We start from the raw sequence: 19,675 nt of genomic DNA on the forward strand, positions 1-19,675 counted from the left end.
TGATTGAACTCCACATTTTTACACTACGTACCAAAGGGGTAAAACATTAATTAGGTTTATTCAGTAACTTTCAATTCCAATAACCTATCTATCTGTAGATTTGCCTTCTAGAGATACAATTTTGACATAAGCTCCAAAATCTGTCATTAATTAAAATAAGCCATAAATCTGCCAGTGCTGAGTTAAAATTTTCTATAGATCCACAAAATCTCTACAATAAATGTTTAATAACAGTAAATTACGAATAAATAGGCCTAATTATAAGCCTAGCGGTGTTGAGCTCAAAACTGGCACATCCCTAGGGCCGCCACTGATTAGACTACCTTATCTGCCTTGTAAACAGAGGCGGGCTATAAAGTACGTGATACAGAGTCCTGCTAGAATTTCAAAATACATACATACATACATATCGTCACGCCTTTAATCCCCGAAGGGTTAGTCAGAGGTGCACATTATGGCACGTAATGCCACTGTGTACACCCACTTTTCACAATTTATGTTGTAAGTCCCATGTATGGTGAGCCTATTGCCATATACTGGGCACAATTCCAGACTCCGTGCTACCACTGAGAATTTTTCGGAAAACCGAAAAAAACCCAGTAATACTTCGCCCGACCCGGGAATCGAACCCGAGACCCCTTGCCCGGCAGTCGCACTTGCATCCACTCGGCCAACGAGGCAGTCAAATAATTTCAAAATGATTGCACGATTTCAATATGCTGTGACTGCAAGGTCGCACGATTGGTGTGGTGGCTTGCAACCAGCTCCCGTTCTTTTGTCGTGAATTACAAAGCAAGAAGTCATTTAATTGATTTCAATTTTCAGAACCCTAATGCTGTTTTTATCTGTTCCCAAAATTACCCTTGTAACAGGGATGATGACGAGCGGGGTATGAACATTAAATATCTATTTATTTCGTTAGTCTGGTAATGAAAAAATCTTAGACGTGTATTTTGTTTATTTGGTTATATAAGATAACATTTAGATAAAACGAATCAAAATTTAGAAGTTACAGCAAATACATCATTTCTACCTGTAAAACGTATCTACCTAAAAGTGACGCCACTAATTCAGATTCAAATCAATATAATTTTAATCGAAAGAATTAATTGTTTTCTTAAGAAAATAAAAAATACGTGTCTAATGTTTTAGAAAGATTTTTTAAGACGGTAACCTATTTAAATAAAAATAATATCTCGTCGCAATCAAAACCTTAAATGTATTAAAGTTCTCCAATAAGACACGATGGAACTAACAAACCAACTAACCCAGCCTAAATACGCTTTTTTACGGTATAAGCCGGTAAACGAGCAGACGGATCACCTGATGTTAAGCAATCGCCGCCGTCCATGGACACCCAAAGCACCAGAGGCGTTAAAAGAGCGTTGCCGGTTTTTGGAGGTTAGGAATTTAAGGGTTGTTGGGGGAATTGAATATTGCGAAGGGGGGTAATTGGGCCTCCGGTAACCTCACTCACACAACACTACACAAAGCAAACGTTGTTAAACGCTAGTTTCCTGGCTCCATACCTTTATACCACCACAGGGTGCAACGTGAACAGAATACAAAGGAGAACCTGCCTAAGATAAACACAGATATTGGAGTCATACTGGCGTTATCTGGCTAAACGTTACCGTGGCTAATGGTCCCACGGGGCCATAGAACAAACAACCTTCTTTTTCTGACTATAGAATTGTAAATGGCTTGCAACGTTACTCAAGGTCATAGTTTTTGATCCCTTGGTAAATGTTAGGTCCATGTTAATACCATACTATAATATATACATATGGTTCACCAGATATGTTACAAATCATAAGTAATAGAAAACTTCTGAATTTTTGCTGTTTTACCGAGATTCTTCTAAAATTGAAAACGTAGTATTATAACACTCCGGAGCTGCGGACAACATTACAAGAGTCTGACTACTGACCCTCTCGCCTCACCCAAGGCGGAAGAAGAAATTAGATGATTTTACACGCATTCACAGCAAAAAAATCTTTGAAAAGCACCCTTAAACCTGAAAGCTTGACAGAAGCGTATATTACACAAACTGTCTAATAGTCCTAAGTAAAATTAGTTGATGTTACAGATGTTTTTGCATCTTTCTAGCTACTACGCCAACTGCGCAGTAGATATTTTGCAACTACCGAATATTAAAATCTCAAGCCAAGTTCAAGAATCAATCTGTCTGCATATTCTCCGGTAAATCTTACTGTAGAGAGAACAATCTATGTATTAATACCTGAAGAGAAAATGTACTGGAAACTGGTTTAATATTTCATTTTACTCTTGTAGACTGCCTTGTTCTGATCCTAAGCTGCGGACTACCTAGCGGGTTTACCGGGGCTCCGGCTCAAAAAGCAGGAGTAGGAATGGAGTGGTTTTTAGTCATTAAGAGTCTGACACTCCTTCTCGCCTCACCCAAGGCGGAAGAAGTCATTGAATAGTATTCCACCATCAAAAAAAGAGACTGCTTTGTTAGTCGAATCATCGCAGTCGTGCAATTTTTAAATTACGCACTATTATTTTGCACCTATTCTTGGGAAACGACCAAAATATTCAGAGCACTATTACGGATATTCGGAAAAGCCCTAGATAAAGATATCGAGTCCCTAGCTCGATAGTTGCGCTAACAATCATTCGACAAACAAGATAGTCTTAACTTAATATCCTTTATCTCCTAGATGGGGTAGAGGGTTAGCATTGAGCTAATACCAATTTTAGTAATCTCCAAAACTAACATGCTACCCGAACAAGGTACACTTGCTAGCAACTCCAATTAAATGAACCGGACCATTGCCAAAAGACAACAAGGCGACGCTATATTGTATTTACAAATAGGAATTCACATTCTATGCTTGTAAATTCAAGAAAACCCGTTACATAAACTGAAGCATGCATTATGCAGAAGTTCCGACTAGGAGATTTATCAGATTCCCGGACTGGCGCGCGGTTAGTTCTGGGGGTTTGAGCATCCTTTATAAAATTCTGGCTTACTACAACTCTTTGGTATTAATGTCACTCTCAAAAGATACACGAATTTTTATTTCTGGTGACTTTTCAGTTAAGGTAGTATTTATTTTCGTCAGATACTAACCAAGATGTCCTTTTTGGTACATCATGCTATTACGAGATTTACTTAAAAAAGAGCCTTCAGTCTCTATTCTTTAAAGCTTATTTTTAAAGAAGCAATAACACACCCGATAACTCTTTTGAAGAGCTTTGCTGCAGCGAAAAATCGTGCTGAGACTTTTAGATTGAGATTTAGAATTTTATTATTTAGTAATAAAGTACACCATATTCGATATCATAATCAACATTTGGAGGCTTAACATTTACCAGGTCTTGCTCTCCTTCATCCAGCGCTAAGTTCAAATCTATACCACTTCTTCTTTTGTCATGAGTATTAATTCGTTTTTTGGAAATCCGCTTTCTAGAATTTCGTTTTTGAAATCTTCTTTTTCTCAAGTCACGCTTTTTAGACTTTCTTTTATTGGCCCGTTTTATTGGCGCAAGCTTTGTGTTTTCATTAGCTTTACCTATTAAAAAATTCATAAAAGCTTTCATCGGTTGTAATCGTAAAAACTGCTTCAGCTTTTCTTTATCGATTTTTTCATTCATAACAATCTTTCTAAAAGTATCGTTTGTCATAAAATCCGTATGCAAAGGTCTCAGTTGGTTCAGTTTTGCTTCCAGCTGGTCATCCATCTTCAACATGTCGTATTGGTGGATTTTTATAAGAGCTGTACGGTCCTTCGTGAATTCTTTTTTCATGTGCTTTATAAGTTTCAACAATTTCTGAGACCTTTTTTTGCTCTCAGATGTCTTGTTCCTATAAGCAAAGTTAAGTATTTTCTTAAATGCTACTATTATAGACTTGATATTCTTTTTAATTAATCTTTTCCTTCTTCGTCTTTGTTTTTTCAGTTTGTATCTTTCCAATTTGCGCTTTTTATGAGCTACCACCGCTGCGTTTCGTTCTTTTTTTTCAGTTGAATCTGTAGAGGCACTACTACCTGCCAAAGATATGTCTAATGCTTGGTAGAAGTCGTAATTGGTCATTATTAAGGCGCAACAAACGAATGAAGTTCTGCCACAAGTATGGTCACCACGATATATACGGAATTCTGGATCACATTCACCTGGTAGCGTACAGGAGCCCAACGGCATGTCAAACCTACCAGGATCTCCGCAAGGAACTCCCCATGGTCCTTAAACAATCAAATAATATTTAATAGATAATTTAATTATTGGCATTAATTTAATACTTTAATTCTTCTGACTAGGTTGAAAGAGTAATTAAAGTTAAAAACTGACAAAAGACTTCAATAAGCTGTGGTAATCCAATGCCTAACCATGGACCTCCTCCTTATAATAGGGTTTTTCGTAACATCCACGCTTAGCAAAGGTGTAGACAGCTCTTACGATCCTGTTGATAGGATAGGAGTGCTGCCGTCCTTACACGATTTACAAATACTAATTGAAAAGACCTCAACAATTATAAAATACTTACTAGCGGCAACCATGTTGGCAACGTCACCTCGAGGCAGCGTCGAGTTGAGAGCTTCAAATTTCTTTTGCATCCAATGGTCATTGAACTCTTCCATCCACGTTATTTTATCCATATTTGAACTGAATGATAATGACTCACTTTCATTTTCACTTGTGTGTCCCCTAAATTCTAGAGTATTGTCCCGATTTTTATGCTTTTGTGTCACATTATGTCTCTTGGCGTCCATGAATTTTTCGAGTAGTCTACCTTTCATCAAAGCTGTGTTATTGTGTTCTAAAGATATATTATGGAACTTTGATACATGAATGTCTTTAAAATCTTCTCTAAAGATGCCTTCTGATTTAATCTTATTTTCATTTTTAGTTAAAGTGCTATTAGTATCTTGCTTAAGTTTGCGAGTAACCTTAGAAAATACCTTCGTGACTCCTTTCTTTTTCAGGGTGTTTGACTTGTTCCGACCTGATGAGATTTCAAAATGATGTTTGGTGAAATTAAATTTAGAATGTTTTTCCTTTTTCAAAACATTTGTCAGATTTTTATCTTTCCTAGTTTTAAATTTAGCTTTAGCTGCATACATTTTTGAGTTATTTGAAAATGGAGTTGTCCCCATTGTGACAGCTAGTCTGTGAGGGCTGTCCTTAGATGCAGTATGTTTAGTGTACTTCTTTAATGCTCTAGTTTTTAGGATAACAGTTTTATTGTGAGATATTTTGTTGTCTTTCGGTGAGAGCTCAATCTGGTTATCTATTTCTGTTCTGAAAACTGGTGCCATTGCTGCATCAAGATTATTGTGCTTATCCTTTGTAGTTTCAACATCAGTTAAATTTTCTTTGTCCCTTTTGTTCCTTGCGCGACCAATATCATTATTCTTGTGTAATTTCGTGTTATTTGAAGTTTTAAATAAATATCTTCTAAATGTTCTTTTCTCTTTTGTGACACCTGTTGTTTTACTTTGTGCATGACGCTCCTCCCAAATTGCTAAAACATCGTCTTTCAAGTTCAGAAACAAACCAGCTTGAACAGTACCAATTGATAGAATCAGTATCGTTAAATAAAAATACCGCATTTTACTTCAACATGTCTAACATGTATCCTATCAGAAATATTTATTCAAAAGCGTAGAGCAGTTAAATGTTTATCGGTAAGTATTACAATAAATGTTGAAGCCATTAAATATTTATGGGTGAATTTATTTTATGTAAGTGGTTCGATATATTCTGGTTGGACAATAAATCGTTAAAATCAAGAGATAATGAATGGTACACGTGGTATGTTTATTAAAAAAAAGTAGGAAGATATCGCAATAAAAGAAATGCTATGATAGCTCAAACGATGATCTTCTTAGTCGAGGATTTTTTTTTACATTTGATGGGTCGACGTTTTGCAGCTATTTAACCGGGTAATAAGCAAAGATGCGGCCTACAATGGAGCACGTCTGCCCATAAGACAATACGATATAATAATAATATGAAGATAAGATATAACATTGTGTCGACACGAGATCTATGTTGCATCGAATCTTAGACCATTTCACTAACCCACTTAATTTTGCAGTAAAATAGTCACTTGATATAGTATTTAATTACCTATCAGTTTAATACGCATCTAACAAACGAAATATTCTATTCAATTAATAGGAAATTACACTTAGGGCCGCGGCTAGCCTCAATAACATGTTTATTGTTAAGAGAGAATTATGAAATTCAACATCCTCATCATATAATTATATCGACCAGATTGGCGATATATTAAAGAAATGCCAAATTAAAAGTACCCTTAACCGACGAGCATACATGAAAAGACCGATGACTGGCGATGAAGCGAAAGAAGTATGTCAGATTCGTAGCAATTGGCGTTCCATTGTCTCTGCCTACCTCCATGAGACCGGTATGAGGTTTTGTATGTATGTAGGTATCATCATCACGATAGTATTATCACGATATCAGCCATAAGACGTCCACTGCTGAACATAGGCTTGTCTCAATGTCTTCCAGGGGAGCTATACAACCTACATAGCTCCGTCCCTCTTGCACTGCTCAGTGATCGACCATTCTGACGCAATTGTAATAGCAGACTAAGGCCCCTGAAAGACATTGAAACAAGCCTATTTTCAGCAGTGGACGTCAAGAGGGACGGAGCTATGTAGATTGTATAGCTCCGTCCCTCTCGCACTGCTCAGTGATCGACCATTTTGACGCAATTGTAATAGCAGGCTAAGGCCCCAGATAGGCCGGTAAGAAGCGATCTGCATTCAGCACCCTGTGACCTTAATTAGGTCGTCTGTTTACCTTGTGGGTGAACATCCTACGCTACGCTTGCGTAGCCAAATTATTTTTTTCCTACTTTGGAATAGACTGCATACAAACTGTGCCAAAATTCGATAGAAATTACCTCTAGTTTTAGCATTCAGCTAGCTACTAGAGATATATAGCAGCTAGCTAAATCCTAAGACCGGTCGTTACATAACCACTGCAGCGGTTACCTCCACCCATTATCGTTAATGGGTATCCTTACATTCTTATCCCAATAGCTTCAAGAAAAATCTCACCTAAAAATATTTCAGAATTAGCTAGTTATCTCCTTTTGATGGTAGCGTGATGTTTTATATTTTACTAGCTACTTCCGCGCGGTTTCACCCGCTCTGCTCGGTTCCTATTAATCGTAGCGTGATGTTTTATAGCTTATAACCTTCCTCGATAAATGCGCTATCCAACACAAAAAGAATTATTCAAATCAGACCAGTAGTTCCGGAGATTAGCGCGTTCAAACAAACAAACTCTTCAGCTTTATAATATTAGTATAGATAAGTAAATAAGTATAGATGTCACTCTCCATCCCTCGAACTATCTCAACTTGAATATTTGAACTAATAGTACTTAATTATAGCTTATTCATATTATTACGTAATAACACCTTGAAAAGAAAGTCAAAGTCAAATTAGGCACTTTTGAAACGTCAAATTTAATTGTCCGTCAGTCTCTCTGTTAGTGAAACTAGGTGCTTGTAGAAATGACCAGAGTTGCATGTAATAAATGACGTTTGCACTTTTCCTCAGTTTTATTAATTATTATTAATCTCATGTAAAGGACCCGGTGGTAACTCTTTATACATACATACAATAGTTACACTTCCGTACTCCATGAACTACTACTGAAAATTAAAGACACCGAAAAATACCGAAGAGGGACGAATCACTAAATTCATTGTCCCGCTTGTTAAAACTCGAAAGTGATGAGGAAATCTGGGGTCAATGTGAAACTTTCTACTTACCTGCGGCAATAAGTATCTTCTAAAATCAAAAATGATTATAATTATTTAATTAGAAATATTATTATCTACTAGCTTTTGCCCGCGACTTCGTTCGCGTGGAATAGTGACTTCCGGCAAATTTTTGGTTTTAACCACATAGTTCCCGATCTCGCGGGATCTCTTCAAAAATGAGATGTGGAAGATATTCCAGGGAACTCTTAAAAAATCAACATAATGAGCTCTGCGTTTGAATTTAATAGATGTATACTCACTTAGGTCATTGAAAAAATAGTTTAAAAACGGACTTAAACTAACTTAAAACTAAAGAAAGCTACGAATTACGAATTTATAACAATTAAAAAAGAAACTATATTACAACCTATCCTCTATGCTATAATAACCAAGCTTAAACTAAATAATTTAAAAGAAACGACTTAAATCTAATCTAATTAATTTATAAATTAGACTTACAATTTTATTAAAAAAACTAACTACAGTAACTACTAATAATCGATATCAAACTAAACCTACGTTAAATAGTTTAACCAGAAAACCAGGAAAACCCAACAAATAAACTTTTTAATTGACAAATACAACGAAACCAATTTAGAATATACGAAACAGCAGGACCACTACAGACAAACAATCATACGACCGATAATACACTTTTTCCACGACAGTACCGAAGCGCTCGGCCGATATTGGGTATCGGCCGAACGGTGTAATGAATGTAACGAAACCATAGCGCGATCTATTTCGATCCCAACGCCATCTATCGAGGATAAAGACAACTTGGATTATTTATTTATACTCCGTTCGGGCATTTTCTTTGTACTAAAAGTTTAATTATATTGATATTATTTTTTTCATACCTTTTTACTATTTATTTACTTTTTTCGATGAATTAAAACAATAACATGAACCCAAGTCGTGTAACGATCGACATAGAATTATCTATACTCCGTTAGAGCATTTTCTTTGTACTAAATGTTTTATTATATTGATATTATTTTTTTCATACCTTTTTACTATTTATTTACTTTTTTCGATGAATTAAAACAATAACATGAACCCAAGTCGTGTAACGATCGACATAGAATTATCTATACTCCGTTAGAGCATTTTCTTTGTAGTAAAAGTTTAATTATATTGATATTATTTTTTTCATACCTTTTTACTATTTATTTACTTTTTTCGATGAATTAAAACCAATAACATGAACTGAACAATTGTAATGACACCATTGCGCGATCAACGCCATCAATCTACGGAGTATAGGAACAGCCCGACATTGTTCAATTCCGTACTATAAGTACTATAAGTACGGAATTGAACAATATATGGCGCTGTATGTCCGGAATAAATTTATTTTTTATTATATCCTATGTCCTTTCTAAGGTTCTAAACTATATCTGTACCAAAGGACATCGGGCGTTTTTTACCCGATTTTTTAAAAGTCGCGAACATAAACCAAAATATTTTTACATGATAGTGTTTGCAATCATATTTAATATTGTGTAGTTATTTTGATTCACAATAATGGGAAAATGGAAATAATTAGTAAAATGAAAATGATATTTTAAGTTGACTATTTTTCCTAATTACTAAACGACCGCTCAGTAAGTTAAAATATCACTCCGTGGTATTTTTGTAAACCCAATCAGACTAAATCCGTCAAGTTGATGTGCATGTTTCGTTCTCACTCTCGCCCATAGTCTTAAAACTGGTATTATGTTGCGCTCGCGCAGGTAGCTAGCTTATCTTACTACATCGCAGTCCTTCGTCATCATCATCGCAGTCCTTTGCCAAAAGTTAAGAGAAAAATATGTTGTTTTAATTATTTTTGATTCCCTTTTTCCTCTTCAATTATTGCCCAAAAACATTTATAAATATTTTTTAAATGTCCAATTTCTCCTTATTGCCACGACCCACAGATATGGGAACTATACCATTGTGAACTAGATTTAATTGCCTATCCACCGTACCTAATTTTATTTTTGTTCGCCGTAGGTAAGTGTCCCATACAAAAATGCCCGATGTTCTTTCAACCAAATCCGTCATATAGTTGCGGAGATTAATGGTATAAGCATAGAATGTTCGACGTGATTCTTTAATTTGACATAACTTTTTTATTTATGAACCGATTGACATGAAACAAACACTAAATGTAAATTTAAGCATCCCACAATATATTCGTGAAAACCGCATCCAACTCGGATCAGCCGTTTCTGAGATTAGCGCGCATAGACAAACAGACAAACAGACAAAAAAAAAGTTAATTACATTTTTGGGTTCGACATCGACATAACAATAACCCCTGCTATTTTTTTTATTTTTATTTTCAATGTACAGACAGCACTTTTCTACGATTTTATTATATGTATATAGATGTATAGATATAGATATGTTAAACTAACTTTGGCACTTCAATAACTATAATATTACCTATAGAAGGCAACGCTTAGAGCCCTATCCATAAGACGCAGTAGACAAGTGCCTAGGCTGCCAGGTGCCTACCTGCTCATGAGGTGGCAGCGTCAAACAATAGGGGTGCCTATGCTTACCTAAGACGCCCTCTACATTTAATCTGCCTCTAGCAATGCTCCTGAGTGTGCCTTCGTCGTCGTTCTAAGATATGTTTAACTGCGTTAACTACAAGATTTTTTTATATTACTGAATGCTATATCTCTCAAAAATATTACTCTAGAACAAACAATGCAGTTAGTAAGCGCCTAACCTAAAGTTATTTGCAACTACATTCTTATGTATAGAGTATTTGAGCAACAGTGAATGTCCTATTTAACAAAAAAAATATTGTATAGGTATCACACTTATTTTAATCATATTATTTCATAATTTACATGACTTGTCTGATTGGTGATTCGATCCCCTGATCAGTATTTTAATAATAGCATGGAATTTCTAGAGTAGTGATTCCAATAATTAGTAAAGGTTAAAAAAGTGACAAATTACTAATTACACCCAGACACTAAACCACAAATTGGTGGATCACGTAAATAATTGCTCCGTGCGGGAACTGAACCCCGCGTCACATTACTCAGCAGCCATATCCAGCCACCATGTAGTCGAAATATTATAAAGATATTATAGTACATAGTACAGTCGCCTTTCACGATTATTCTAAGCTAACACAATTCTATAGAACATCAATAAAATGTTTGTCTGCAGCGGAAATTACAATTTATATTATGTTAGTCTGTACCTCTACCAATATTAAAGATGCCAAAGCTAAAGTTTAGAATGGATATTTGTTACCATGTTACGTAAGAATTGATGAATCTTGATTTTGGTTATCTTTATATATATAATTCTTCTGTAAGTATGTATGTCACTGAACTTCTCTTAAACGAGTGGACCGATTTTGATGAACTTTTTTGTGTGTGTTCAAGGGGATCTGAGAATGGTTTAGATTCACAATTTTGTCCACTGGACAATGTTTTTTTAATTAGTTTTTAATTTATTAGTAGTTGTTGATTTTGGAATGTTTTACATTGGATCCGACAGACGGCGCTACCATCGCAGTGTCAAATATTAATGACGTTAGATATTGTCATAACATTTGAATAACAATTTTTATCAAAAAGGTCCAGAATGTTTTAGCTTATTAAAAAAAGTTTAAAATTTTCAAATTAAAGACGTGTAGACAGGACAACGTCTGTCGGGTCCGCTAGTTTTATATGTAACATCGCACTTTTTATCCCCGAAGGGATAGACAGAGGTGAACATTACTGCACGTAATGCAACTATACAATGTACACCCACTTTTAACCATTTGTGTTATAAGTCCCATGTAATAAGGGGTGAGCCTATTGCTATATACTGGGCACAATTCCAGACTCCGTGCTACTACCGAGAAATTTTAAAAAACTGAAAAGAGTAATACTTACAAGTTACATTTGTCTCGAGTAGTTTTTCAAATTGGTTTCCTAGTTTCAGATCCTATTTAATGCAAACAAACAAATCAATAAATTATAATTTTGACTCATACGTAACATAAACGTCTTTTCGGATTCCTACCTGACTACTTTTATTCTGAGAAAAAACTATGTAAAACTCAGAGGTAAAATAGGTATATTTTGATAATAACGATATTGTAGTATTTAATACCAACAATAAGCTACAGAGTTAGAAAAGTGACAGTCGGGTAAACGAAATGAAACTAAACAGTATTGGACGCAAACTTTTATTACTCAATAATAAAGCATGCCGTACTCGACGTCATAATCGGGTTTATCAGGTTTCAGCTTCGCAGATCGATGAACTCTATCTCCTGGATCTACTCCTATAGTCAAATCAATACCACTTCTCCGTTTATTCTTGAGTGAGCTTCTACGTTTTTGTTTCATGTATTTAGCCAAATCTGGATAACTTCGCAGGAGTCGCTTCAGCTTTCTTTTACTCAACGATCCATTAACAATAATATTTCTAAACGTTTCGTTCGTCATAAAGTTTTCATTAAGACCCTTTATGTGATCCAATTTAGCTTTCAAATTGTCATCTATTTTTATCATATCAGTATCGTGGACTTTCGCCACAGCCTGGCGATCCTTCTTGTACTGCTTCTTCATACTTTCGATGAACTTCTTCAATTGTTTCGTTCTCTTCTTCCGTTCACTAGTTGCATTTTTGTACGCATTACCCAATATCTTTCGGATTTCTTTTACAATTTTCCGAATTTTCCTCAAAATTTTCTTTTTCCTCTTTTCTCTGTCTCTCTTCCGTTTATTTCTGTCCTTGCTACGATCTTTCTTGCTTGCGTCTTCATTTTGATGAATCAACTCGTTGGTATCAGTACCAAACTCTGAATCTTCAAAAGATATATCTAATCCATTATACAGGTCATACTTTGTACCTACGATAGCGCAACAAATGTACATAGTGTTACCACAGTGGATATCACCGCGATATATTCGGTACTCTGGTTCGCATTCAGCAGGTAACATGCAAGTACCCCATGGTGCGTCATGTTGATTAGGATCTCCGCAATACCTTCCCCACGGTCCTAAAAATATGAAGAAAATGAAATTGTTCTAATTGAAAAAGTACACGATGTAATAATTGCTAAGACTAAGGGGAGGCCTTTGGTTAGCAGTGGACGTCTCTCGGCTGATGATGATGATAATAATTTAATAGGCGTAACAGAAAACGAAATTATCAGAAAAGAGTTCGTATACTTACTAGCAGCCGCCATATTTACCACGTCACCCCTAATTATAGAAGAATTCAGAGCTTCAAATTTTTTCTGGAGCCAAAGTTCATTCCATTCTTGCTTCCAATCGGGTATGCCCAATGACGAACTACCACTCTCATCGGTATCGGAACCTTTTTTTCTAAAGTCAGTTAATTTGCCACGTCTTCGTAGCTCGTTTAAAACAGGATCCATGAGAAAGTATTCTCTGCCGATTCTTTTATCGGCACTTTCTGTTAACTTTTGAGAAAATAGATCACTATCAAGGTTCTTGTCTGTCTTGTGATTTCGTACTTTTTTCAAGACCTTAGCTTTATTTTGAGCTAATTTTCTGTCTTCTGCATCGTCTTCCATTCTATCTTGAATCCTCTTCATTGAGCCTTGAGCCAGCACTGTTCGCTTCGGATCAACATTACTGTTCAGGCTTTTCTTTAAGATCGATCTAATTTCTTTAAGATTCAAAAAGTTCGATGCCTGAATAGCGCCGAAGAAGAAAACCAAAATCGTTAAATAAAAATACCGCATTTTACTTCAACATGTCTAACATGTATCCTATCAGAAATATTTATTCAAAAGCGTAGAGCAGTTAAATGTTTATCGGTAAGTATTACAATAAATGTTGAAGCTATTAAATATTTATGGGTGAATTTATTTTATGTAAGTGGTTCGATATATTCTGGTTGGACTATAAAATGTAAAAATATAGGTAGATAATATAATCGCCCGTACCTACTATATGAAGATTTAGTACTTGTAGTTAGGATTACTATTTCCTAATATAAATTATGTAACCTTTTCACTGTTTTATTGATCCACCTTTCTCAAACGGTTTAAAACTCCTACGTATACATATTTTTTATTATCAGTTCTATGACGAAACAAAACACGTCTGCAGGCACCAAACACATTTTCATGGAATCCATCGCAAATGGTTAACTATTGGCAGATACACTAAGTTTATTCAAATAACCAAAACACTGACCAATCGATATCAACCTATCCCATATGGTACGAGAGCTAGCAACGTCGAAAAAACAAGCATTTCAAGAAGACCAGTTTTTAGATATATTATGCCTCTCAGTCTCCCAGACATCATACGGGCTATCTGGCACCTGGTAGTCGTTGCGTTCATCAGTGCGCATCGCATTTGTACAGGTAAAATTTCAATTTTTCAAACCATTTCAAGAAGTTATTTTTTATTATTATTATTTTTATTGAACTTATAGTAACATGAATTTCTTATTGCCAGGCATTTTTCATGTTGTTTAAGGTCTGCCAGGCGCCAATTTTGAATTCAAAAAAAATATTTTTCAAATCATTTTAGTATGGCTGAAATTTTAGTATGATGTTATTTAAGTAAGAAAAGACCCAAAATTAATTTGCCAAGCAGTTATTCGGTTGCTAACCTTCAGCCAGACCGATCTAAAACTGAAAAATGATGTAGTATCATTTCGCTTGGTCTAGAAATATTTGTCGAACGAATTACAGAGAAAGGGATTAAACAACCGGCCAAGTGCGAGTCGGACTCGCCCATGAAGGGTTCCGTAGCAGCAAGTAGACGACTAAAGAAAAAAGTTATAAAATAACTTGGTTTTACATAGTGTTTTTATGAACGACAAAGTTATATTTGTGGTTTTGGAAAATGTTTTATTTCTTAAAAACTAATAATGGTATCTCGTTCAAACCAATTTTAGTTGAAACATTTTATTGAAATGTATAGCATATATTTTTTTTAATTTCCTCACTCTCTTATTTTAAAAGTTAGAGGGGGGGGGGTGCACTCATTTTTTCACTTTGGAAGCGTCTAACTTTCAAACGATTGATTTTGACGAAAAATGGCTTTAGGAACCTTAATGTATTTTTTAAAGACCTATCCATAGACACCCATCACGGATATGTTAGCTGAAAATATTTTTTTTTTTAAATCGGTTCCATGTATGGAGTGGCCCCCTTAAATTTTTAAATTTATTAATTTTTATTCAAAATTCGAATAGCGGTTACCGAAACACATCAACCTACAAAGTTTCAACTTTGTAGGCCCAACAGTTTGGGAAATAAATGGCTGTGACATACGGACGGACGGACGGACAGACAGACAGACGGACAGACAGACAGACGGACATTTGCCATTTGGCTACGAAACCCTAAAAACTATCAAATTAATTCGTAAATTAATACGGTATCAAAATACTAATTTATTTTTGTACAAAATTAAGATATCTCAAGTATAAAAATAAACATAAAATTGAATGGTTACATGAAAATTAAGGTTAATTATTATGTTATCGGCTTATTCACGTAACTGTTTGACGAGGAACTCGACTAAAGTTGAAGATGAGCTTCTAGCATGGCTTGAAACTTTGTCTATGGATAGGTCTTTAAAAAATACATTAAGGTTCCTAAAGCCACTTTTCGTCAAAATCAATCGTTTGAAAGTTAGACGCTTCCAAAGTGGAAAAATGAATGTACCCCCCCCCCTCTAACTTTTAAAATAAGAGAGTGAGGAAATTAAAAAAAATATATGCTATACATTTCAATAAAATGTTTCAACTAAAATTGGTTTGAACGAGATACCATTATTAGTTTTTAAGAAATAAAACATTTTCCAAAACCACAAATATAACTTTGTCGTTCATAAAAACACTATGTAAAACCAAGTTATTTTATAACTTTTTTCTTTAGTCGTCTACTTGCTGCTACGGAACCCTTCATGGGCGAGTCCGACTCGCACTTGGCCGGTTGTTTAATCCCTTTCTCTGTAATTCGTTCGACAAATATTTCTAGACCAAGCGAAATGATACTACATCATTTTTCAGTTTTAGATCGGTCTGGCTGAAGGTTAGCAACCGAATAACTGCTTGGCAAATTAATTTTGGGTCTTTTCTTACTTAAATAACATCATACTAAAATTTCAGCCATACTAAAATGATTTGAAAAATATTTTTTTTAATTCAAAATTGGCGCCTGGCAGACCTTAAACAACATGAAAAATGCCTGGCAATAAGAAATTCATGATACTATAAGTTCAATAAAAATAATAATAATAAAAAATAAATAAAAGGATGGGACCGTTGACATATGTCGGGCATGTCATAGTCCTGGTGAATCCATAAGACATATAATTTCTGGTTGTGGTCGTTTGGCTAATGGTGAATATTTGCATAGACATAATCAGGTGGCCAAGATTATCCACCAGCAACTTGCTTTGCACTATCAACTTGTTGAGTTTGAGGTTCCATACTACAAGTATGTGCCCGATCCAGTTCTCGAAAACGGCCATATCACGTTGTACTGGGATCGATCTATCATCACTGACAGGACTATTGTAGCCAATAAACCTGATATAGTGGTGATAGATCGGCAAGCGCGCCGCGCGATGATAGTCGATATCACCATTCCTCATGACGAGAACCTCGTGAAAGCTGAAAAAGATAAACAAATAAAATATCTTGACTTGGCTCACGAGGTTGTCGACATGTGGAGTGTGGATTCGGCTATCATTGTGCCGATAGTCGTGTCGGCCAACGGATTAATACCCAACAGCCTCGACAATCACCTTAGGAGGCTGGGGTTGGGCGGATGGATCAAGGGCCTGATGCAGAAGGCAGTACTCCTCGAAACGGCACGTATTGTGAGGAGGTTTCTGTCTCTGGAGCCCTAACCACCGGTAGCTTGGACCATGTTCCCGCTACTGGTCGGCTCCTACTTTTATATTTTTAAATATTATTTTATATTGTATGTTTTAAATATTATTTAAAAATGTAAATTTAGAGAATTTTAAATAAATATGGAGAATAAAAAATAACTTCTTGAAATGGTTTGAAAAATTGAAATTTTACCTGTAAAAATGCGATGCGCACTGGTGAACGCAACCACTACCAGGTGCCAGATAGCCCGTATGATGTCTGGGAGACTGAGAGGCATAATATATCTAAAAACTGGCCTTCTTGAAATGCTCTCTCAAAAACGTTGCCAGCGCTTATACTAATATGTATCCCATTGCTAGACAAAGGCCTCCCATAGTAAAAAAAGGCGTTAATCACCAAATTTGCTCCAATCGGAGCAAAGAAGATTACAAACTCATTTCCAATTTTATGTCTAGCCTAGACATAAAATTGTTTACTATATTATATTTGTATTATATTTATATTTGTATCCATCTAAGCCTTATATTTGTATCAATTAACTATCTTAGTATAAGATCTTAGAATTTGATAAAGAATGCATTGCGTCATTGGGTTGGCCTAGTGATCTGTAAGACAAGTTCTACCTACAACACCAGTCTCAAGTTTATTATATCCAAATTGTTTGCTGTACATTGTAAAATATGATAATCAGAGAAATAAATGCATGAAAAAATCTCCTTAAACTAGCACGATACCTACATGTAACTTGGAAAAAGACACTTGTCGGGTTTCGATTTTACATAATCATGTTCGAGAAGCAGATTTTTCACCTCAGGACTGCCCTGTAAACCAGGCTTTATGACTATTTCATCAACCGCGATAATATAGCATACAGGATGAAAAGGTAATTTTTTTAACAAACCAAGTTTAGTTTGCACGTGGGAGAGCCATGCTTCGGCACGAATTGGCTAGCTCGACCGAAGTGATTGGCTGGCTCGATAGAAAACCTACGTGAAACAGCGCTTGCGTTGTGTAAGTGAGGTTACTAGAGGCCCAATTACCTCCCATCCCAAATTTCCTAATTCCCGATTCCCTAATAACCCAAAAATTCCTAAGCCCCAATAAGCCGGCTACGCACTTGTAACGCGTCTAATGTTTCGGGTGTCCATGGACGGCGACGATTGCATACTATTAACATACATAGATAACACATAACAAATATTAGGTTCACAAACTTTCTTTGAGGAATCATAAACTGTTCTGATAAATAAAAACCTAATATGCTTGTACTCTTTTCTGTGCTTGAATTTACTTGCATTATTTATTTATCATTTTATGTACACCACACAACAGAAAATACTAAAAAGGACTAATTATTAATAGATAATAGATATTATGTGCCTTGCCCACTGCCACTTGAGCTTGATAATCTGATATGCAAATATGGACTTAAATATAACAAAAAGGCATTACGTGCCATAATGTGCACCTCTGCCTACCCCTTCGAGGATTAAAGGCGTGACGATATGTATGTATGTATGTATATAACAAAAAGATAGATAATAGATTGGCCTATGTAGTACTATGTAGGCCTGTGTTATATATATTATATGCTACTTTTTATTCTTGAAAAATGTACAGTTCCATTGGGATATTTTTCCATGAAGTACCAACCAGTTTAAAAACAGAATAAGTATATGTTTTTTTTTTTTATGAAACAAGCCGGTAATCGAGCAGACGTATTACCTGATGGTAAGCAATCGCCGCCGCCCATGGACACTTGAAACACCAGAGGCTTTACAAGTGCGTTGCCGGCTTTTTGGGAGTTAGGAATTTAAGGGTTGTTGTTCGGGAATCGGGGATGGGGAAGATTGGGAAGGGGGGAATTGGGCCTCCGGTAACCTCACTCACACAACGAAACACAACGCAAGCGTTGTTTCACGTAGGTTTTCTGTGAGGCCGTATTATCATAATGTGTAAAGTAATGTAAATTACGTCGTCTGGGTAGATAATTATAATATGCCTTTTTTAAAGGGGGAAAATAATCCAATGACTCCCGTCTTGGATGAGACGGGAGAGATCAGACTCTTACTGACTAAAAACCACCCCGTTCCTTCTCCTGGGCCGGAGCCCCGGTAACCTGTTACGTTGTCCGCTGCTCCGTATCGGAATTTTATATGCCATTGATACAATGTTTTCGTGGAGGAAGACATTTCGAAAATCATCACGCATTTGTGATTCCTCTGGTTGTAACACACTTTGTTCGTTTAAGGAGGCTGTGGTGACAATTTAAGGAGTAATATTAAACTCATGCGTTATTATATGAACGTGTCAAACTACAAACTTGTAATACTCGTAACGCCATCTAGCGGGCAACAACAGAACTATAATTTATTTAGGTACGTTTTAATTTTATGTAGGTAGATAAAACTATACATATCAAAGCACTTAATACAGTCTAATATGAAGTATTTTGTTATAATTCACTCATATTAATGGTCCATGGTATCGCTTGATGATAATCGATGATGCAGCTCATGTAAACCACCTATTCACTCGAGCTTTGATAACACCCAAGTTGTACCTTCCAAGCTGAAGTAAAAAGCGTGATTCTGTTTGTAGCGACCACGTTTGGAAATAGTTTGAGAAAAATCTAGCAGATGGCGCTAAAATATATACTTACTCTGCTGTATAATCCCTTCTTTGGCAATTGTTCTTGGGACTCGCTTAACGAGATGGCCAAATGAATTTACAAATGCATTTACTAGTCAGTAATTCAGTCAATCAAGACTTCACTGATGCCAAAATTAGTTAATAATGTAGCTAAACATATTTATTGTGATTCGCTCTATGAGATATTTGACTTGGAATATAACATGAATTTAACAAAGTAATATTTAACACCTTTTTGTCTTTAGATTAGACCATTAAGTAGTTTTTATGATATAAGCCGGTTAACGAGCAGACTGATGACCTGATGGTAAACTATCACCGCCGCTCATGTACACCCGAATACCAGAAGCATTACAAGTGCGTTGCCGGCCTTTTGGGGGTTGGGAATTTAAGGTTTCTTGGGAA

At 35.7% G+C, this 19,675-nt stretch overlaps 2 protein-coding genes across 2 annotated transcripts; both read right to left on the reverse strand.

The window, feature by feature from the left end:
* Positions 1-3,279: 3,279 nt before the first annotated feature.
* On the reverse strand, positions 3,280-5,659 carry LOC118275727 (uncharacterized). The gene is made up of 2 exons (XM_035593794.2): positions 4,514-5,659; positions 3,280-4,211 (listed from the first exon to the last, which is right to left on the reverse strand). Exons 1-2 carry the CDS (start codon positions 5,577-5,579, stop codon positions 3,280-3,282), a joined length of 1,998 nt encoding a protein of 665 aa, XP_035449687.2. The 5' UTR covers positions 5,580-5,659.
* A 6,291-nt stretch (positions 5,660-11,950) lies between these two features.
* On the reverse strand, positions 11,951-13,595 carry LOC118275581 (uncharacterized). The gene is made up of 2 exons (XM_035593589.2): positions 12,962-13,595; positions 11,951-12,785 (listed from the first exon to the last, which is right to left on the reverse strand). The coding sequence occupies exons 1-2, from the start codon at positions 13,494-13,496 to the stop codon at positions 11,974-11,976; spliced, it is 1,347 nt and encodes a 448-aa protein (XP_035449482.2). The 5' UTR covers positions 13,497-13,595; the 3' UTR covers positions 11,951-11,973.
* Positions 13,596-19,675: the final 6,080 nt, after the last annotated feature.

This window comes from Spodoptera frugiperda, chromosome 8 (genome assembly GCF_023101765.2).
Source record: "Spodoptera frugiperda isolate SF20-4 chromosome 8, AGI-APGP_CSIRO_Sfru_2.0, whole genome shotgun sequence".
Lineage (NCBI taxonomy): Eukaryota > Metazoa > Arthropoda > Insecta > Lepidoptera > Noctuidae > Spodoptera > Spodoptera frugiperda.